This window comes from Cnephaeus nilssonii, assembly GCF_951640355.1.
Source record: "Cnephaeus nilssonii genome assembly, chromosome: 21".
Classification (NCBI taxonomy): Eukaryota; Metazoa; Chordata; class Mammalia; order Chiroptera; family Vespertilionidae; genus Cnephaeus; species Cnephaeus nilssonii.
In genome coordinates this window covers 35,643,605-35,665,780 of record NC_137092.1, presented here as the reverse complement: position 1 = coordinate 35,665,780, position 22,176 = coordinate 35,643,605, and the positions used below count along the sequence as shown (strand labels likewise).

Genomic DNA, 22,176 nt, shown 5'->3' with positions numbered 1-22,176 from the left:
AGAGGTTCCAGAGGAAACATCCGGCCCTCGGGCTGTATAAGACCCTCCAAATCATTGGGTCTGGCCCTGCCAAGGCATTGGGGGTGAGTTAATTAAATGCTTGACCCAATATAGCCGGCTAATGTTTAAGTTGATCATTTTGTATGGCCCAAGAATGATGTTATAAATACCCAAAGGGTCCCCCCTCTGCATTGGGTTCTTTGTGCACAGCCCCAGAACCCCTGTGCCCAGACAGCTGTTGACTCTCCTTTTCTCGACCTGGAAGGAAATTTCCTTAGAACGTACAGGAAGGACTGCAAGCTACGTACAAGATAGGCTGAGTGGACCCGGCTTGGGACACTGAGGGCACCTATATGACTGTGTGGAATAAGCCACCCTCCTCATCCTCTGTTCTTCATCTTTATGAGCACATTTTGAAGATCAATGCTATATACATATTTCTTTATTATTAAGGCAAAATTCACATATCATAAAATTAACCATTTTAAAGTGAACAATTCAGGGACATCCTATATAATAAAAGCCCAGCGACCATAACAGCATAATGACCAGAACAATCGCTCAACCAGTCCCTATGAGGTGCATTGACCACTTCTCGGTCCCCCCCACCACCCCCACCAGCCCGCAGGCTCTGATTGCTGGATGGTGAATGGGGAACCGGGGTGGGTGGTGGCGGCAGGGCGGGACTGGGGACTGGCGAACAGGGAAAGATGGCCCTAATCACAGGCTAGGCCTAGAGACCCTATCCATGCACGATTTCATGCACCGGGCCTCTAGTTTAGTATATTCACAATGTGTGCAGCCATCACCTCTGTCTGGTCCCAAACATTATCGTAATGCCAAAAGGAAACCCTGTACCTACCCACCCTCCTCCCCTCTGCCTCTGGTAACCACCACTCTGTGTCCCGTCTCTATGGATTTACCTACTAGGATATTTCTTATAAATGAAATCATTCTCTCAGAGAGCATCATGCCCTCAGGGGTCATCCACATGGTAGCATGTATCAGAACATTTTTTTCTATGTCTGAGTACTATGTCACGCTACATAAATAATGCATTGTGTTGATTTATTCTCCCGTCTTTGGGCTGTTCCCACCCTTTGGCTATTGTGAATGATGCTGGTGTGAACATGTGTGCACACAGACTTGTTTGAGAACCTGTTTTTAATTCTTTGGGGGTATATGCCTAGGAGTAGAAATACAGGCTCATATGGTAATTAATATTTTGAGGAACTGCCAAAATATATATTTCTTTTTTAAATAGTAACTTTACTAGGGAAATTGGGGGGCGGCGGGGGACCCTGGGTAGAAGTCAGGAGACCTGGGTTCTTTTCCTCGCTTTTTCACTAACCAGCTGTGTAACCTCGAGCAAACCCTGTCCCTTTCCGGACTCCCGTTTCCTCATCTGAAAAGCATAAAGCTAAATAATTCTTAAATTCTCTCCACTTTTAAGAATTTATTGGGAGAAAATGGATCCCAGGGAGAATTGTCAAACAGCTAAATGTGATTGACTCTGTTCTTTTTCTGCTGTGATTTTAAATTGTGAGTTAAAAGCACCCTAAATAATTGGACTCCCCCCCCCCCCCCCCAATGTGTTTCTGGTTAATGAATAGCTTCTGGCTTCCTTTTTCCATGGAGATTCCCAGAATAAGGTATCCCTCTCCCCATCACTCCGACTGCTTGGCAGCTCCCTGGCGGTCACGGAGCCGAGGCTGGAGCCATCCCACTGTCCTCCCTGAAGGCGGGCTGCTTCTCTCAGCACTGAGATTTCAGCTGGGTAACCTGGGCCTGGCCTTCGGAGAGGTGGGAGTCGAGAGAGGAGGCAGCAGACTTTCTGAGATGGCAAAAGGACCGTCTGAGAGAGTCAGGAGGAAGAACGGGAGACCTCCTGAGATGCCTCTTAGCCAGAGGGTCCCTCCCTGGGAGACTTTCTACTTATTTGCCCTCCTCCAGCTGAGTGGCTCCCCAGCCAGAGCGCATGCCTGTGTAGGGAGGGAGAGTCTTCCTCCACAGGATGCTGCAAGGGCCCACAGTATGTGCTCTCCTGTACCACCTGGTGGTTTTCTGGGGGAACATGAGGTTTCTACAACACACATGATCTAAGTGGTTTACTTCATCCGTCAGTCACGTGTCCATTTTTCCTCCATCCATCCATCACATATTTTTGAGTGCCCGCTATGGTTTAGGCCAGTGGTCGGCAAACTGCGCCTCGCGAGCCACATGCGGCTCTTTGGCCCCTTGAGTGTGGCTCTTCCACAAAATACCACGTGCGGGCGCGCACATACAGTGCGATTGAAACTTCGTGGCCCGTGCGCAGAAGTCAGTTTTCGGCTCTCAAAAGAAATTTCAATCGTTGTACTGTTGATATTTGGCTCTGTGGACTAATGAGTTTGCTGACCACTGGTTTAGGCACTACGTGAGCGTCTAGGAATAACCAAGATCAGGCACCTCCCTTTAGAGCCTTTTTATGGGGGGATACAGAGTGGCTCCTGGAAAGAATACTAAGTGACAAGTGCTTTGATGGGGTGGGGGGGGGGGGCATAGTGGTGTTCAGGAGTGCAGACAAGGGGCACATAAGTCATACCTGGCAAATCCTACTGAGAAAGGGCAGGTTCGAAGAGCAGTCTAGACAGACGTTAATCTGTGCAGCAGTCAGTCAGCACGACAGTGCGCGATGCCCGCGGAGACCTGGTAGAAGCCCCGTAGACGCAGGGGAGGAGGTGAGAGATGAGAGTGCCGCGGGGGCTGTCATTCGGGGCCTCTGAGCCATGCCAGGGACCCCCCCCCGCCCCCCCTCCCCCCGCTCTAACTTTCAGGCAGTCGTGAGCCTGTGAGTTTGACTAGGGGAGTGGCAGAGGATTTACATTTGCCCTTGAGCGATGACCACTCTGGGTGTGGGTGGAGAATGAGTCAGAGGGGCAAGAGTAGAAGCGGGGAGACCGCTGATGTCTTTCTGCAGAGACTGGCATGAAACGATGGTGACCAACACTAAGGGGGGAGCAATGGGAAGGGGGAGAGGGAGGGAGCCCGGAAATATACCTGAGGTTGGGGCTGGTGCTGGCCCAGCTTCCAGGAGAGAAACTGCTGAAATCTGAGTCAGGATCCTTTAGGTCCCCACCCCACCGCCACCCCCACCCCAGTTCTGGCACAGCGGGGGGCACCTCAGCCTCCGGGTCTTCAGAAACGTGACCTTGTCTCCTGGGAGAAGCCCTGGGGCCCTGCCCCCTGCTCCTCCCCCCACACCCTCAGTGGGGGGAGGTGGGAGATGGTGGGCACACAGATGAGAGCAGGCTTCAAGTTGCTGCCAAGTAGGAGGACAGACGTGTATCCATTTTGGTAGGTGGCTGTTGGTCCACGAAAGCGGGAAGCATTCTGCGGAAACCTGCTCTCATCCTGTTTGACCCGACCTCATGGTGGAACAGCAAACTGGACCAGTTTTTTAAGACTTGTGTTTCAAAACCTCGGTAATCTTAAAGCTCTGCATCTGAGGGTCAGCTGTAGGTCATTCTTGATCTTATCCCTCAGGAGGAAGGAGAAGGTTTGTCTCTTAAGGACCCACTTTAGGCTCCTCGGGCCGCCACGTTCACCCCCTGCGCCTCTCGGCTCTGGAATGATTTGTTTGAGGATGTAAACCTTGGGCTAGCGTAATGTTGCTCATTCTATCAGCCCCCCTGCACCCCCCTTTTCCTGGGCCATCATCTCAGCACTGCCAGTACCTCTCAAGGGACACGTCAGGGGCCGCCACACCTCAGCTGCACACAGTATCTGCAGAAAGCATGCACTTTTTTAAAAGTCCTTTGGGCGCCCTGGCCGGTGTGACTCAGTGGTTAGGGTGTCGGCTCATGCACTGAAGGGTCTCGGGTTTGAATCCTGGTCAAGGGCACATACCCGGGTTGCAGGTTCCATCCCCAGCCTTAGTCGGGGCATGTGCAGGAGGCAACCAACCAATGTGTCTCTCTCACATTGATATTTCTCTCTTCCCCACCCCCTACTTCCCTTCCTTCCACTGTCTCTGAAAAATCAATGAGAGAAAAAATGTCCTTGTGTGAGAATTAACAACAATAAAAAAAAGTCCTTTGAGCAACCAAGTTTCACCTATCTAACCCCTGACCCCCAGGGCTGCCACCTTCACCTTGTCCCCCTCCCTGGATCACAGGACATCAGTGTGATCTTATCGCTGGGCCCCTACCCCAAACACTCAAACACAGACCCACTCAGCACGGGTGGTTCAGAGGAGCTGTGAGATTGGTGCGTTTATTGCTGGACAGGTTTATGGCATTTTCCAGGTGCTGGGCCAATGGGATTCTGCTGCCAGGTCTGTTAAGTGAGGCAGGTTTGCTAGTGTGGGGCATGTGCAGCACCAAATTGGGGGTCGTCCAGAGACCTGGGTTCTTCTTGCGACTCCGTTACCCACCTGCTGTGACCACGCGAGGGCCTGAGTTTCCGTGAACGGAACACAGAGAGGATGGACCCTCCAGGCTGGGGAGGGCAGGGCACTCCAGCTCGGGGCTCCACCGGTGGTACTGGAGGTGAGGAGTTCCTGCAAGGTGAACCCATACTAGGAAATAGAGGGCCTCGACATCTGTGCTAGGACTCTGGGTCCTTGTTTTCAGGACCGTTCTATCCAGAGTTGCCCTTCCTTCTAGAACAATGGTTCTCAACTCGGGGTGGTTTTGTCCCCCAGGGGACACTTGGCAATGTCTAGAGACATTTTTGATCGGTGGGAGAAGTGGGCTCTGCTGGCATCTCTTGGGTAGAGGCCGGGATGCTGCTATACATCTTACAGTACCTAAGACTGTTCCCACACAAAGAATTATTGGGTCCCAATGTCAGTAGTGCACAGTTAAGAAGCCCTATTTTATTTATTTACTTATTATAATATATTTTATTGATTTTTTGCAGAGAGGAGAGGAGAGGGATAGAGAGTTAGAAACATCGATGAGAGAGAAACATCGATCAGCTGCCTCCTGGACACTCTGTACTGGGGATGTGCTTGCAACTAAGGTACATGCCCTTGACCGGAATCGAACCTGGGACCCTTCAGTCCACAGGCCGACGCTCTATCCATGGAGCCAAACCGGTTAGGGCAAGAAGCCCTATTTTAGAACAGTGGTCTGTGACCAAGGGGACCTTTGCATCCTTCCGGCCCTGTAGGATTGCTAGAACAAACCACGAGTTTAAGAAATAACTCACTTGTCGTATTTCTTTCCACAGCTGAGCTCTGTCTGGGAGGCTGAGTCAGAGCAGCTGGAAGCAGCAAGACCCCGCCGGCCGGGGAACGGGGAGCGGGGCTCAGCGCTGAGGATGGCCAGGCCGCAGCCACCACCCTGGGTCCACGCAGCCGTCCTCCTCTGCCTCCTCGGCCTTGGCGGGGCCATCGAGATTCCTATGGATCGTGAGTTCTCCTTCGTCTTTTAATCTCCCAATTCGGGGCAGAGGGAAGTTAAGACCCACTTCTGCAGAAGGTTGGGGGGTAAGAGGGAAAGAGCTGGGTTTCCCAAAAATGGAAGCAGGCGGGCTGGTGCTTTGGAGAGTGAGACTGTGAGTCTGCAGCGGTCTCCACTGTCTCCACTGCCTGGAGCCTGCTGAGGAGCAGGACTAGAAGTGGCAGTTTGGACATCTGAGTGTCCTCGTGGTCTTCACTTGCCCATCAAAGGGACCAAGTGAGTGGGTGGTTATTTGCCTCATTTCTGAGCTGGATCCTCCAGGCCCTCTCGGCTGGACTGACCAGGAGGACGGGTGGCTGGGAGCGGGTTGGGAAGGGGCTTATTTTGCAGACGACTGTGGCTGCATGAGACACTGAAATAGAGCCCATTAGAATGCCACTGTGGGAGAACCAGGCACTGATTCCTGCTGCGTCCAGCTCTCCCACAGCAGAGTTGGAAAGTAAAATCCATGCCGTTCTGCTTCCTTATGGGCGGGGCATCACTTGGCCCTCGGAATCACAAAGTCAGGGGCGTGGCGTGCTGAACTCACGGTGTCGCCACCAGCCGTATCTGTGGTACGTTCTTGATGGCCCACTGACTGGCAGCCATGCTCCTCGGCCCTGCATTTCCAGGTGCACCCACCGCCTTCGCCACAGCCCTGACACTCCTGTCAGGACGTCTTGCATCCCCGTGCTGAGACGTGGGCACACCACCTCCGTGCCCTGTCCCCTGATTCCAGGAATAGATGGAGCCCGCATGATGCCAATGTTGACTTGGGCTCTCTCCAGATGACAGATGTCTGGGGAGGGGTGGGAGAGTTACAGAGCCTCCAAGAAATCTCCACGGAGCTCTCCAGAGCCAGGCCCTGGGGCCTGGCGGTAGCAGAGCTTCGAGAAGAGTTGCAGGTGTCTCAGCCCCTCCCACCCACTTCACCAATAGGAGCTGCCCACGAGGAGTGGGCACTTTGGATGAGAGCAGGCCTGAGAAACTATAGGGTAGGCCCGGAAGTAAGATGGACAAGGCCCCTGCTGTCCTCCCGGTAGCCCCAAGTATGTGTGTTTGTGTGGGGGGGTGGGGGAGCGGTACACACACATACACACAGACACTCAGGGATGGGGGCAGGGGAGTTGTGAGAGGAACTGTTCCATGGAGACCATCTGTACAGCTGGCTCAAGGAGATTCTCATTAACAGGCCCGGCAGACAATCTAATAAGGAGCACGATAGGCCCTCCCTCCCCCTGGAGACGAGGGGCTGCTGAGGAAATTGGTTATCAAGGAAGTGGTGAAGGCTCATTTCTCTTCCACCGCTTCTCCTCCCTCCCTCACCTGCCACTTTGATCCCTGGGGCTGGTAGGTGAGGAGTTCCTGCAAGGGGAACCCATAAATAGATGGCCTTGACATCTGGGCGAGGACTCTGGGTTTCTAGAGCTCTGCCAAGCCACAGGCAGGTGACCGAGCTGTCAGTCTCTTCCAGTACCACTGACGGAGCCCAGAGCTGGAGTGCCCTGCCCTCCCCTGCCTGGAAGGTCCATCCTCTCTGTGTTCCGTTCACGGAAACTCAGGCCCTCGCGTGGTCAGGGTCACACAGCAGATGGGTAATGGAGTCGCAAGAAGAACCCAGGTTTCTGGACGACCCCCAATTTGGTGCTGCACATGCCCCACACTGACCTCTAGCAAACCTGCCTCCTTTCAGTTCTTAGAACTTCCCGGAGTAGCAGTGCCCAGCAGAGAGCTGAGTACCTTCCAGCATCGAGTCCTGTGATTCTCACAGCAAATCCATGAAGTATGTGTTGTCCTTAGCTGACAGGTGAGAAGTCTGAGGTAGGGAGAAATAGAGCTGTTTCTCCAGCTCGTAAGTGGCAGAGCCAGCATGTGACCACAGCACCCCTCTGAACCAGGAGGTGAGTCCATCGCGACACATTCTGGGCGCCAGGCTGTCTCAGGAAACTCGCTGCCTCATGCACCTCCCTGGTGACTGCGGGCACAGTTGCCATAGTGAATTCTCCAGAATGAGTCTACAAAAGCCGAACACAGGACAAGAGAAAGGCAAGCCCTCCAGTTGCCCTGGGGAGAGGTCCCCTACAACCCTTTCCCCCCTCCCCCTTCCCAGATGATCTGCATTCATCCTTCTCGCCCAGTGGAAGAGGCTGGGGAAAGATCAGTTATTCCTTTTCCCACCCAGCTTTATTGAGGTATTATCTATACTAATAAAAGGGTAATATACTGATTAAACTGGACAAAGCCGCAGCTGCGGATGGCGGCTGCTGCTGCTGCTGCGAGGTCAGGCTGAGGCTCAGGCAGCCGTGGTGGCTGTGAGGGCCGAGGTTCAGGTAGCCGCGGCGGCCGGCAGTGGCAGCAGCAGCGGTGTGATGGGGGTGTCGCCTTCTCCTGATCAGCCAGGTCACCTCCCGTAGAGGGAGGCCAGAGGCAGCAGCAGTGAGGGGTGATGGGGGCGGTGCCTTCCCCTGATCAACCGGTCACCTCTCACAGAGGGAGGCCAGACTGTGGCTTAGGCCTGCTCCCCGTGGGACATCCCATGAAGGCTCCCAGACTGTGAGAGGGGGGCAGGCTGGGCTGAGGGAACCACCCCCACCCCCAGTCGGGCCTCTAGTTGATATATAACATCTGTAAGTTTAAGAAGTACAACTTTATGATTTGCTACATGTGTAAATGACGTAATGATAGTCACAGTACGGTTAGTTAACACATCCATCCCCTCATGTGATTACCATTGTGTGTGTGTGTGGCGATGACTTATAAGGTCTACTCTCTTAACAACTTTCAAGTATAATGTAGTACAGGCAACCTCATTTATTGTGCTTCACAGATGCTGCGTTCCTTACAGATCGAAGGTGTGTGGCAACCCCGCCTTGAACAAGTCTGCTGGTACCATTTTTCCAACAGCATTTGTTCACTTTGGGCCTCTGAGTCCCATTGTGGTCATCCTTGCAGTATTTCAAACTTTTCCATTATTGTTATGTTTGTTATGGTGATCTGTGATTAGTGACCTTTGGTGTTACTATTGAAGCCATCTTGGGGCACCACAAATCGTGCCCATATTCCATGGCAAACTTAATTGATAAATGTTGCATGTGCTCTGACTGCACCACGGCTTCCCTGAGACACAACAGTGCTTCAATTAGGCCAATCAGTAACCTTACTATGGCCTCAATGTGTTCAAGTGAAAGGAAGAGTCGCACGTCTCTCACTTCACATCAAAAGCTAGAAATGATTGAGCTCAGTGAGGAAGGCACATCCAAAGTCAAGACAGGCCGAAAGCGGGGCCTCTTGTGCTGCAGAGCCAAGTTGTGGATGCAAAGGAAAGATTCTTGAAGGAAGGGAAAAGCGCTACTCCCGTGAACACACGTATGATAAGAACGCAAAACAGCCTCTCGCTGATGTGGAGCATGTTTTGGTGGCCTGGCTGGAAGATCAAACCAGCCACATTCCCTTAAGTCAAAGCCTAATCCAGAGCAAGGCCCTGACTCTGTCCAATTCTATGAAGGCTGAGAGAGGTGAGGAAGCTGCAGACAACACGTTTGGAGCTAGCACAGTTAGGTTCATACGTTTTAGGGAAAGACTGTCTTCATAATATAAAAGCGCAAGGTGAAGCAGCAGGTGCGGATGTAGAAGCCACAACCAGTTATCCAGGAGACCTAGCCAAGATAACGAACAAAGATGGTTGCACTAAACAACAGATCTTCCGTGTAGATTAAGCAGCCTGCTATTGGAAGATGCTGTCACCCAGGACTTTTATAAGGGGAGAAGTCAATGCCTGGCTTAAAAGCTTCAAAGGACAGGCTGGCTCTCTTGTTAGGGGCTAATGCAGCTGGTGACTTTAAGGTGAAGCCAGTGCTCATTTGCTATTCCAAAAATCCTAGGGCCATTAAGAATTATACCAAATCTACCCTGACTGTGCTCCATAAATGGAGCAACAAATACTTGGTGACAGCACATCTCTTTATAGCATGGTTTATGAAATATTTTAAGCCCACTTTTGCACCCTACTGCTCAGGGAAAAAAAAAAAAATTCCTTTTGAAATATTACTGCTCATTGACAATGAACCCAAGAGCCCTGATGGAGATATACAAGGAGATTAATGTTATTTTCATGATTGCTAATACATCATCCATTCTGCTGCCCATGGATCAAGGAATACTTTTCACTTTCAACTCTTATTATTTAAGGAATGCATTTTGTAAGGCTATAAATCCCATACATAGTGATTCTCTGGTGGATCTGGGCAAAGTAAATGGATTCACCATTCTAGAAGTTATTAAGGACATTCATGATTCGTGGGAAGAGGTCAGAATATCAACATTAACAGGAGTTTGGAAGAAGTTGATTCCACCCCTCCTGGATGACTTTGAGGGGGTTCAAGGCTTCAGTGGAGGATGTACCTGTGGATGGGGTGGAAACAACAAAGAACTAGAATTAGAAGTAGAACCTGAAGGTGTGACTGAATTGCTGCGATCTCATGATCAAACTTTAAAGGGTGAGGATTTGCTTCTCATGGATGAGCAAGGAAAGGGATTTTCTGAGATGGGATCTACTCCTGGTGACGGTGCTATGAAGATTGTTGAAACGACAACAAAGGATTTAGAATGTCGCATAAACCTGTTGCTAAAGCAGCAGCAGGGGTTGAGAGGACTGACTCCAGTTTTGAAAGCAGTTCTGTGGGTAAAATGCTATCAAACAGCATCGCATGCTACGAGAAATTGTTAGTGAAAAGAAGAATCCATCGATGCGGCAGACTTTATTGTCGTCTTATTTTAAGAAATTCCCACAGTCACCCAGCCTACAGCAAACACCACCTTGATCATTCAGCAGCCATCAACGTCAAGGCAAGAAGACCCTTGAAGGCTCCGGTGATGGTTTGCATTTTTTCAACAACATGTTATTTTTTTAATTAAGCTATGTACATTGTTTTTAGACATAATGCTATTGCACACTTAGACTCTAGAATAGTGTAATCACTTTTTATATGCACTAGGAAACCAAAAACTTCCTGTGATTCACTTTATTGCAATATTGGCTTTTTCGTGGTGGTCTGGAATGAACCCCCTCTGAGGTATGCCTATATTGTTCATTAGAGTTGCCATGCTGTAAATTAGATTCCCAGAATGTATCCGTCTTATAGCTGGAAATGTGTACCTTCTGACCAATATCGCTCACCCCCTAGACCTTGGCAGCCACCATTCTATTCCGTTCCTTGAGTTTGACTTTTTTAGATTCCACATATAAGTGAGAACATACAGGATGTGTCTTTCTCTGTCTGGCTTCTTTCACTTAGCATAATGCCCTCCAGGCCCATCCATGTTGTGGCTTAAGGCAGGAGATATCGGCACCCCCTCTTCCTTGTGGCATTCTTCCCAATAGCCAGGACATGGGGACAGCCTAAGATTAGGCACTTCACTTTCCCTGTGAGTTGGGGGTAGGGGGAGTGTGAGGGTTCAGGCCAGAGGCTGCCCTGCCAGGTGTGCCCTTCTGCGCCCTTGCCTCTTCGGGGGCATTTTCTTACAGGAGGATAGGGCATTGCTTCTGCTCGGGGGGTTTGGGTACAGCAGGCTTCCAGGAACAGAGCCCTGGGCTGCTACACAGCCCCTCATTGAAGTGCCCAGCCTCCAGTCACCACCACTCTGCCAGCGGAGTCACACTCACCCCCTCCCCTCCCCAGCCTCAAGGACAGTGTGACCTTTGAAGAAAGCAAAGAGTCACCTCACAGCCAAAGAGGGCTTGCCAAAAAGTGAGTCTGCTGGCAGCTTCCCCGTCTCCCTCCCCACATCAGGGCACTCAGCGTTTTTCTCCCAGGAACCCGCAGAGGAGGGCAGAGACGTGGTACTCCTCACCATCATCCCAAACGGTGCTGCAGGAGGGCTCAACACTCACACTCACTCACACTCACTCCATCCTCCGAGGGATGAGCCCAGAGGTGACAGATCAGAGTCAGGGAAAGAAAAGGGGTGCATGAATACTGGGCCGCATCTGCCTCCCCCCCTGCAGAATCTGTTGGAAGATTTTCCTCCGTCTTGGGAGCCAAAAGAACAAATGTATTCTCCACTCTATAGTCGTCATCCAACAAGTTCTGTAGGAGAGAAGGGCAGGTGGTGTGACACAGGATGGAGAACGGGGCAGGAGGGGCAGGGGGGCACAGGACTAGGCAGGCGGTCCCCACTGTCTTCTCCCTGTGGCAGCTTGTCTTCTGGGTCGGTTGTGTCCCTGTAATAAAGTCTTTGGTGGCACAGTGTGGCCGCAGATGTCATTACCTCTTGAGGCAAGTAGCTTCTCAAGAAGGCCCTGGCCTGATTTCAGTGTGGGGCCGGGGCACAGTAGAGCTGCCTGGTCTACGTATCCCGGCAGCTCTAACTGCCCCGTGAGTCTCTTCTCCCTCAAGGCCTTCCCTCTGACTTACCTTTGTCCAGAATGTCAAGGAGAACAGAGGCCGAGGCCCCATCGGGCCAAGGCTGGGTCTGTGCCAGGAGCTCTGGGTCAGGCAGCAGAAGAGTTGGTTCTCACCCCCCGTCCTGAGACAGACTTCCTGGGCGATCTTGACCAAGGACTTCCCTCCCCTGGATCTGACTCCCTGGAGAACGTCTAGGGGTCTTCCCACTGAACCAGCATTGGAGTTGATCAAAGAGAGGCGCGAAGCCCACCGGGCAAAGCAGAGCCTTTGTCGGCTTCCCATCCTGGGTGAGGCCAGAGCCTTCACCTGTGAGTGAGGACCCAGGAGACACCAACTGTCTCGAGATGATAAACCAGGGGCCTGGGCTGTGGTCAAAGGGGTGGGTCAGGTGTCAGCCCTGCTTCTCCTGGAAGTGGCCCCTTCTCCCAACCTCCCACGCCCCCGTGAGAGGACACACCGTCCAAAACCAGCCCCACTGCTTTCAGTCCTTCCAGAACACCCCCTGCAGGTGAAGCTGCTCATGGGGAGCTCCACAGAGCACACGTTTACAATCCATAGACTTCTGCTCCCCCCCCCCCCAACCAGGTGTTTCATTTCTTATTGTTTCCTACCCAGGGGGCCAGACGGAATTCCTCTTCTGTGCCCGAGCAGGCCACACAAACCCGGGCCACTTGAAAGAATTACTCTGAACCTTTTCGTGGGTCTTGCTCTCAAGACTTCCACTCCCTGATAGCGTGTGCAGTAGGGTGTACAGTAGGTCACCGTTCCTGCCACCCGCCACCTCCCCTCTCTGGTGCCTATCTTCTCTCCTGTGACTCTTTCTGCAGCTCTTGGTCCCGTCTTAACTCTGCCTCTGCCTCTCTGAGCGACTGCCCCCTTCTGAGTCCCCGAACTCCTCGTCCCCGTCTCATATGGTCACCATGGCTCAGCAGCCGCCTCCGCTTCTCCCAGGAAGCATGCCCTCGGAACGGAACGAGTCGGCACCACGCTGACATCCACACGCGCGCGTGCAATGGGACAGGCGTAGTCTTTTCTGATGTAATCACGGGGGAAAGATCTCTCTAAAAGTTACAGCGACAGGGGTGCTGCTTTCTGCGGACAAATTTCAACCAAGACCTTGTCCCCGCCAAGAATATACCGTCTAAAACCCTGTATTTAAATCGCGGTCCACAGCCCACCGCTTGGCTGCTGGGGAGAAATGCAAGATCTGCCAAATCAGAACCTGCATGTTAACATCCCCCCCAGTGCTTGTCAACGTGTGAGAAACATACACGCCTGTACCCGGGCATCTCAGGGGTGGCCACCGGCCCTTTTGTCTCTTTGGTAAAAAGCAGGGAGGGGCGTGCTGGGCCCTGCTTCACCCGCAGAGGTTCAGAAGCGGGATTTCCGCAGGGCAGGGGGCTTCTGCCGGGAGCAGGGCACCCACCATTCATCCGTCCCTAGAGAGGTCCAGAGGCCGGCAAAGGAGGAGACGATGAGGGAAGACGGTGCTTTCGTGTGTGAGAGAGCGAGGGGCATGGGGGAGTGGGTCCGTGGGCCTCGCTGGGCCCTGGGGGCTCTGTCCTGTAGCAGTGGTTCCACCCCTTCCCTGGCACGCGGCCTCACCTGGTCACGGTTGGCCGAGGAGCACCTAGAGGTGGTGGGTGGCATCTTCAGAGCCCAGCCTCTTAGGAGCAGCTGCCACTTTCAACGTTTGGCCTCACCTGGTGGCACCGTCGTTTGTCAGAAGCGGGTCTTTCTGCTCCACCGCGGGGTTTAGTCTCGGGGGAGGCATCGCCTTCCCCATGAAGCACCTGCTGGGTGCCCGCACTCCAGCGTGGCTCCTCCACTGAGCTCTGCAGCTGGCAGGAGAGAACCCAGGCACAGTGCCCTCCCTCCCCCCGCCCCCCCGCCCCCACGTCTCCCTCCTCCCTGCGTGCTGGGCCCTGAGGACACCTGGCGACTGGTCTTGTGTGATAACTGATGTCTTCTTCTCTCCCCTCACAATGCTAACCCACCGGACTAACAGCCAGCATTCAGAACGAGCGTAAGTCCCCGGGCGCCTCTCTGCACCTTTGCCTCTGGGGGGTAGGAGGGCAGGAAGGTGGGCGGACGGAGGCCAGGTGAGGGCACGCCGCCGGGATCCTTGGCCTCTCCGCCCTGCCTGCTGCGGCTTCCTGACACCAGCGCTCTGTGGTGAGGCCCCTTACCACCCGGGAGAGGCTCAGCCTATGAAAGGCAGGCGGGTGAGAAGGGCCGTGCTTCCTGTCCTCGGGCGGCTGGCACGGGAGCCCCCGGAGAAGTGCAGCTCAGGACCGGGAGGGAGGAGATGCTCTCTGGCCTGCAGACAAGTCCCTGGGAAATTCTCTGGGAACTAAAGCCTCTTTCAGCTCCATCCTGGCCACAGGTTGGCCATCTGTTGACCCTCCAGGGCTCAGAACCATCACAGCCACCAAGTTCTGAAAATCTAGCTGCTTTTTGTTCCTATATTCATTCAACAAACATTGACATTGTCTTAAGCATTGGACAGAAGAGTGGGTCCAACAGAAGCCTGGCCTTCAGTTTCTCACGGGGATACGGGGACATCATAAAGGGATTCTTCTTAATGGGTATCTGACCCGCATCCCTTCCCCGCGCTCTCTGGATGGGGCCCTGCCCACCCTGCTGGCTTGCTTTTCTGTGTGGTTTCCGAAGCTCTTACTTCCAGCCGTTCTCCGAGCCAGGGACCCGGCAGGTTCCTGCAGCCTGACCGCCTGCCGTCTGCCCTGTTGCAGTGTCCCAGCCCCCGACCATCACCAAGCAGTCCGTGAAGGACCACATTGTGGATCCCCGCGATAACATCCTGATCGAGTGCGAAGCAAAGGGGAACCCGGCCCCCAGGTGAGCGCACGGGCAGGAAAACCCCGCTGGGCGAGGGAAGGGGCCACAGGAGGCCATTTCAGCTCCTCCAGGCCCCGGGCCTGATGACAGCTGGCCTCCGAGAGATTGCATTTACCCGTTCAGCCCGCACTAGGCAGAAAGTACAGTTTGGAAAATTAGGAAATTTGGCTGATGAGGAAACTTGGGACCAGAAACTACGAGGCTTAAGGTCACACCAGTGCCAGGACCAGATACGCTTTCTGGCTTCCGGCATAACACTGCCTGGGTTGCCATGCTTAGCTCAGAGGCAGTCTCTCTCCCTAGCTCACTGAGTGAGTGCTGAGCTCGTCCCTGCTCGTGTGTGTGTGTGTGTGTGTGTGTGTGTGTGTGCGCGCGTGCACACGTCGGCATCACATGGGTCAGCAGACTCGAGTTGAAAGCCTGCCGCGTGCCAGGCTGTGTGTCCGCGTTGTTCCTCACACACAGAGTTGTGTAGGGGAAGGGCCTACGTCCTCGTGGAGGGAAGTGAGATGGAGGCACAGAGACACTCAGTACCTTTCCAAGGTCACGCAGTGCCTTTCCAAGGTCACCCAGGCCAGGTGTGTTTCTGTTGGACGGCAAGCACTGGTGACAAAGCAGCTTCCACAGTCCGGAGCTTTTAGGAGCTCATGCCAGATTCAGACCCAGACATGACCGGACCACGTGTGTGTGTGTGTGGGGGGGGGGGGGGGCGGGGAGGAGGGGGCGGGGGGGCGGTCAGCAGGAGAAAGCAGGCAGGGTGCAGCAGCCTCAGGTGTGTGGCAGCTTTCTTTCCCCGCCCTGCCCCTCCCCCCAAGTTTGCATGAGCCCGTGGGCCTGGAACAGCAGAGCCTCCTCGCCCACGGTGGGAGAAGCAGGATCGCCCCGAAGGGTCAGGCAGGGCTTGGGTGACCTTGCTTCCAAGGTCTGGGCTGCCCCAGGTTCCTTTGTGGGGACAACGACGAACGCTGCTTCTTTAAGGTTATATCCTGGGCAGCTAGACACGCGTCCCCCCAGGAGAAGCAGAGGGACATGCTTCTAACCGGGCTCAGGTTGATGGAGGCTTTTTCTCTCTCAGTGCAGCCCCTTCTGGGCCATCAAGTGCGGCCACAGCCTTACATCCCACCCTCTGAGCAGGGGCCCAGGTAACCTGAGCCACCTCACTTCCCTTTAGAGCAGAGGTCCTCAAACTTTTTAAACAGGGGGCCAGTTCACTGTCCCTCAGACCGTTGGAGGGCCGGACTATAGTTTAAAAAAAAACTATGAACAAATTCCTATGCACACTGCACATATCTTATTCTGAAGTAAAAAAACAAAACGGCAAAAACACCCACATGTGGCCCGCGGGACGTAGTTTGAGGACGCCTGCTTTAGAGGCTGTTATGAAGTGAGGAGGCAGGCAGAGCTAGCCAGCGCCCCAGAGTGTCCTGGGGGAAATGGGGACTTGGGTTTGCATTCCTAGCTGGAGGGTGGGAAGCCCTGAGGGTGGGGGTGGGGGGCCGCTGACTCTGGATTAAAAATATATATATCGCTGCCCACTCCTCCGAAGAACAGTCCCCAGGGGCTGCTCGGTGTGCACCGTGTGGAAGCATGACTCCCAGCCTTGGCTGGTGCGAGAGCTGTTGGGGACCTGCTCCCCAGATTCACCTGCGGGGGAGGGGCAGACGCTGCATTCAGGATGCCCAGGTGGTTCTGCCACTGTGTCCGGCTGGGCCCGTTGGAATGAAGGTGTGGTTTTGTGACTGAGTCAGGGACGGGGGTCCTGAGATGGTCACCTGGAGCCCGGAACCCACCCTGTTCCCATTTGTGGTTCCTGCCTTACCCCCATCCCCCATCGTCCACAGCTTCCACTGGACTCGGAACAGCAGGTTCTTCAATGTCGCCAAGGACCCCCGGGTGTCGATGAGGAGGCGGTCCGGGACCCTGGTGATCGACTTCCGCAGTGGAGGGCGGCCAGAGGAGTACGAGGGCGAGTACCAGTGCTTCGCCCGCAACAAATTCGGCACAGCCCTGTCCAATAGGATCCGCCTGCAGGTGTCCAGTGAGTAGGGCCGGGGGAGGGCGGCAGGGTGGAGATGCCCTGCTCCTGGGTGCATGGGGGCCGGGGTGGGGGGGCATGGACGGTCATTCTAGAAGGGCCGCCCCTGCCCTTGGCCTGTTGGTGCTTTGGGGCCCTGCAGGTCCTGCTTGCTTTTCTGCCTCTGAGCAAAGCGCACCACCCCAACTCAAAACGATTCCTTGGGAAGGAAGCTTCTAAGCCAGAATCTTGAACAATTTCACCAGCCACTCTGGGCACAGGAGGAGGGGAAGGAGAGGAGCCTTTGAAGACATGCACCCATTCAGACCAAGGCCTCTCTCCTCTCTCCTCTGCCTCGCTTGGACCGGGGGCCTGGCCCTCTCTCCTGTCTCGCTTGTCCTGTTGCTTCCTCTCCCCCCCCCTCACATGCCGGCCCCTAACCCCCTCCTTGCCCGGCCCCAGCATCACCTGCATTTCATCCTCCTCTGTGTTCCTCCCAGAATCTCCCCTGTGGCCCAAGGAGAATCTAGACCCCGTGGTGGTTCAAGAAGGCGCTCCCTTGACACTCCAGTGCAACCCGCCGCCCGGACTTCCGTCCCCCGTCATCTTCTGGATGAGCAGCTGTAAGTCTTGGGGATTGGTGTTTTATGGCCATGTTAATCTTAGGGAGTAGGTTGGGAGTGTTAAATGGGGGGGTGGGGGGGTTGCCTTGTGAGAAGCAGATGTAAGGTGGCCACGTGGCTAAGAACAGGCTCTGTGGAGAGGCTGATTGGGCTCATTTCCTAAGCCCGGCTGCTATTAGCTGTGTGATCTTGAGCAAGTTGCTTAACATCTCTGGGCCTCGTTTTCCTCTCTTGAAAATGGGGCTGATAACTGCACTTATATAATTATTATAAGGACAAATAAGTTAATGCATCCGAAGTACTTATAACAGGGCCAGACACACAGTAAGTACTTGGTAATATTTGTGAGCAAAAGTAAAAAGAATATGGCCCTGACCGGTTTGGCTCAGTGGATGGAGTGTCTTCCTGCAGACTGAAAGGTCCCAGGTTCGATTCCAGTCGGGGGCATGTACCTTGGTTGCGGGCACATCCCCAGTGGGGGGTTGTGCAGGAGGCAGCTGATTGATGTTTCTCTCTCATCGATGTTTCTGATTCTCTGTCCCTCTCCCTTCCTCTCTATGTAAAAAATCAATAAAAAATATATTTTTTAAAAAAAGTAGCCCTGGCCGGTCTGGCTCAGTGGATAGAGCATCGGCCTGCGGACTGAGGGGTCCCGGGTTTGATTCCGGCCAAGGGCATGTGCCTGGGTTGCGGGCTCGATCCCCAATGGGGGCGTGCAGGAGGCAGCTGATCAATGATTCTCTCTCATCATTGATATTTCCATCTTTCTATCCCTCTCCCTTCCTCTCTAACATCAATAAAAATATATTAAAAAAAAAGTAAAAAGAATATGAAAGAGGATTAACTGTGTTTTTTTAATCCTTATCCGAGGGTATTTTTTTTCCATTGATTTTTTTTTTTTTTTTAGAGAGAGAATGGAGGGGAGGGAGAAAGGGGAGAGAAAGAGAGAAACATTGATATAAGAGAGACACATCGATTGGTTGCCTTACCCTGACTGGGGCCAAGGGCCAAGCCTGCAATTGAGGTACATGCCCTTGACTGGGAATTGAACCCATGACCCTTAGGTCCGACACCCTAACCACTGAGCAAACCGGCCAGGGCAGAAACTATTTTTTAATATGCCAATTGAAGGTGAGTTGGTACCGAGCCTCTTTCAACCTTTGGTTGGTCTGGATTCGCGCTTCCTGTTAGGACAGAAGTGGAGCATGCGCGAATGAAACTTCTGGTGGAGGGTGATGGGAGGTAGGATCTCTGGAGCAGGGGACAGTGCACCATCATTCAGAGCTCGTCCGAGCTCTATTTTGGACTGAGGGTCATTTAATCACTCTGGACCTCAGATTCTTCCTCTGTTTTCAAGCTAAAAGTGGGGGGAGGCATTACGAGGGTGCATAGAGGATTGCTATCTCTCCCTCTACTTCTCTCCCCCTTCCCTCGCCTTCCATTTCTTCTTCCCTATGTATGCATCCATCTGTCAGTCTAAACCCCCTCCCGCCTTCCTGCCTGTCATCCATGCTCTCCATTCCTGAATTCTTACCAAAGAGGCCGCCTTGTCAACGAGCCAGCAGGTGAGTTGTTTTGCAGAGGGCGAGTGGCTTTGTGCCCAATCATTGTCCATCTCTTCCCTCGCCACCGAGCACATCCGTGGGGAAGGCTGCCTGGCCACAGACTGGGCGTTGGTCTGTGAGCTAACAGGTCAGAGCCTCCTCTCTCAGCCCCTGCGTCACACTCTCGCACTGCCTCACAACACTCGTACCTCTGAGCAGATCTCATGGCCTTCTTTGTCTTTCCATCCCCACTGACATGTCCCCACCCACGTTTCCCTGGGTTACAGTAATTACCCATCCCTGGCCTTCCTGGTCTTTCTGAAAACATACATGTGACCGTTCATTCATAGGCTCAAAACCCTTCATCGCTCCTCCATCACCTCGGACACAGTCTGGACTCCGTTCCCTGGCACACGGTTCCCTCCTGATCCGGTCCCTTCTGCCTCTCCAGCCTTCCTCCTGCCCTCAGCCCCGCCCCTCCCCTGCCCTCCTTCTCAGGGGCTCTCTGCTTTAACACACACCGTCCCTGTCTTAGCTCCTTCCTCTGATGCCTTATAAATGTTACGCAGCCTTCAAGCCACAGCTCAAGCCCCTAGAATGGATGGGCTGCTCCTTCTCTCAGCTCATCCCCTCTTGTCCTGGCTGCCCACTCACCACACTGCATTGCAGTCAGTTATTCATCCCCTGTCTCTCCTACCAGACGGCAGGCTCTTTGGCTTTCTTACTCATCTCTCTTACCCTAGCACCTTGCACAGTGCCTGCACATAGTAGGCCTACAGGAAACCTTTGGTAATTGAAGAGCTGACCAGCCCATTGTGGAAGAGTTGGCATCATTAACCTGGTGCTTGAAGAAATGGTGGCTTAGAGAACACTCGTGGGGATAGGAAGGAGTTTGCTATGAGTAGTCAGCCCTGGAAGTAGACTTTGACAACCCAGATAGCCTGGGAGACCTGGCTGCTTGCATTTACATCAGACGCAGTGCTTGAAAAATACATGGATGGACACCGTAGTCAGCATTCTCTGCCACTCGTATGATGCCATTAATTCTAAAAAGCACACATTTTCATGTTTTCCCATCTCCTAAACTGAGAAGCATCCTAAAATTGATGGCGTGCATCATTGATTGGTACACATCTTACAATTATGTTTGGTAGTGCTATTTGCTTTCTTGGGGACTGGACGGGGGGGGCGGGGTATAAAAAAAATAAAACAAGTGAATTTGACTCCTGATTTGGGAGCATCTGAAGGTTCGTGTCCCCTCCCTCTGGCCTCCAGGCCTGTCTGATTTTTTGTGGCATGAACGGGAGAAAAGTATGGTCATAGAGCATGGACGTGGTGGGCAGGCAGATCTGAGTCTAACTCCTCCTCTCCCTCACTGCTTATGCAACAGAACAGTTACGTCCTCTGCTCTCTTATCTGTGAAATGGGAATAAGCCCCGCTCAGAGTTGAGAGTGAAGTTAGGTCAAATAATGTGGATCACCTGGCCCTGCTGGCCCTCCGTAGGTGCCCACTCGCCAGAAACATCATGATCATTGTAACTGTTATCATTTCTGCTCACCTCCCCGTACCTCTGCTTTCTTATAGCCATGGAGCCCATCACCCAAGACAAGCGGGTCTCCCAGGGCCATAACGGGGACCTGTATTTCTCTAACGTGATGGTGCAGGACATGCAGACCGACTACAGCTGCAACGCCCGCTTCCACTTCACTCACACCATCCAGCAGAAGAACCCATTCACCCTCAAGGTCCTCACCAGTAAGTGCAGGCCCTGCCGGCCGGGGGGGGCTGGGGGCCGGGGGCGGCAGCCCACCCAGCCGAGCAGCCCCGGGTGCCTGGGCCTGGGGGAGACGCGTCCCCGAGGCTGACCTAGAAACCGTTCCAGCTCACTGTGCCTGAGCTACCTCAGCTTCTCTCGGACACCTCCTGATCGGGAGCCTCGAGCTCAGCTTGGTCCTGCCCTGAGTCAGTGCTTCTCAGACTCGGCTGGGAATCAGAATGCCCTGGGGGACTTGGCACGGTCCCGGGGCCCAGCCCGGTGGCGCCTCTCTGTGCTTCGTCAGCTCCCGGGGGATTTGGACATGCCGGGATTTGAGAAGCATTGTTTTAGGAGCTCATCCACACGCCTCTCATGTCCTCAGCTTGATTACTTCTTTTATGTTCCGTCATTGTTTGCTTATCTTTATTTCCAGCATAAGCCACAGCACAGAACATCCACATGAGTGGGTACACCTCCATGGGTTGCATTTGATTCTGGGACATGTGTATGTTGGACCATATGGAATCGCTGTGTTTGCAGGTTGCAGGTTTATGGTTAGCCTTGTTTGTTTTCATCTTTATTCCCTGATTCTGTTCGACGGGCACCAAAGCAGATCGGCATTTCCTGACCCACGGTAGCGTTTTGCTGGCCCTGCACGGAGGAGAGAGAAGCTGATCAGCTCCGGGCACACTGCTTGCTGGGACTCGCTGGCTCGGAGCTTTGGCTGCGAGTCCTCAGCCTGCTCGGGATGTTGACCGAGGCTGTGTGGGTTGTCCCCATGGGTTTATGACATGCCTTCCATGGAGGGGCCCCCCCACCCCAAAGACCTCAGTCTGCCTGACTCAGCTGTGAATGGTGTTCCCAACACTGGGGACAGCGGCGATGGTGAGGGAAACCAGGCGAAGCTTTCTCAGGTCGGAGAAAAGAGGCTGAACCCTGGCTGCCTGGAGCCCACACGTGCAGGTGGCTGGCGATGCCTCCTCGAGGAACGTGGGAGGCGGGGAGAGGCTTGGGTGAGCTCACTCCTCACTCAGGACAAGTGGGGCGACCCCCTAGCGCTCCCCTTTCCTCGCCAATCCCTGCCCGAGATGGAGACCCGCTGTGCCAAGAGTCAGCCTGGCCCCGCTGTTCCCACGTGGCCTCCAGGTGGAGCCACAAGAAGCAGCTTCCCCTGCTTTTTCCCCTCTTTCTTTTTTTCCTTTCTCTTCATTTCCTCCCCTTTTCTTTTTCACTTTCTTTCTATTTCCCTTTCCTCTTTCTTTCTTCTTTCCCCCTCACTTATCTGCTCTTGCTCTTTGACCCGGTTTTACCCACCTCTAATCTCCCCCCACCCCCCAACCTCTGCAGGTCCCCACACTCTGTTCTGAGCAACAGGATGGCCAGAAACCCAAGGACAAGCCCTGCATGTTCCTGGCAGGGTCACCCAGCTTCAGGCTGCTGCTGCTCCCCCCCCCCCCCCCGGCATTCCTATTCTAGACAAGAAATGGGTTGTCTGAGGTGTCTCCTCGGTGCACGCCAGGGGTGACTACCTGCCAGCTGGCCGAGCCGG

The 22,176-nt window shown here is 53.7% G+C and overlaps 1 protein-coding gene across 9 annotated transcripts in view; it reads left to right on the top strand.

The window, feature by feature from the left end:
* Positions 1-22,176, top strand: part of NFASC (neurofascin) — a 185,485-nt gene that overhangs the window by 99,218 nt on the left and 64,091 nt on the right. For 7 of the 9 annotated variants that reach the window (XM_079761561.1, XM_079761557.1, XM_079761558.1 and 4 more), the window contains 6 exons: positions 5,215-5,395; positions 13,839-13,856; positions 14,584-14,689; positions 16,531-16,727; positions 17,204-17,326; positions 20,456-20,626. In XM_079761561.1, coding sequence (XP_079617687.1) covers positions 5,305-5,395; positions 13,839-13,856; positions 14,584-14,689; positions 16,531-16,727; positions 17,204-17,326; positions 20,456-20,626 — 706 coding nt within the window. In that variant the 5' untranslated portion in view covers positions 5,215-5,304. The remainder of the gene's footprint in view (positions 1-5,214; positions 5,396-13,838; positions 13,857-14,583; positions 14,690-16,530; positions 16,728-17,203; positions 17,327-20,455; positions 20,627-22,176) is intronic. The other 2 variants (XM_079761562.1, XM_079761560.1) reach the window with 1 other exon arrangement.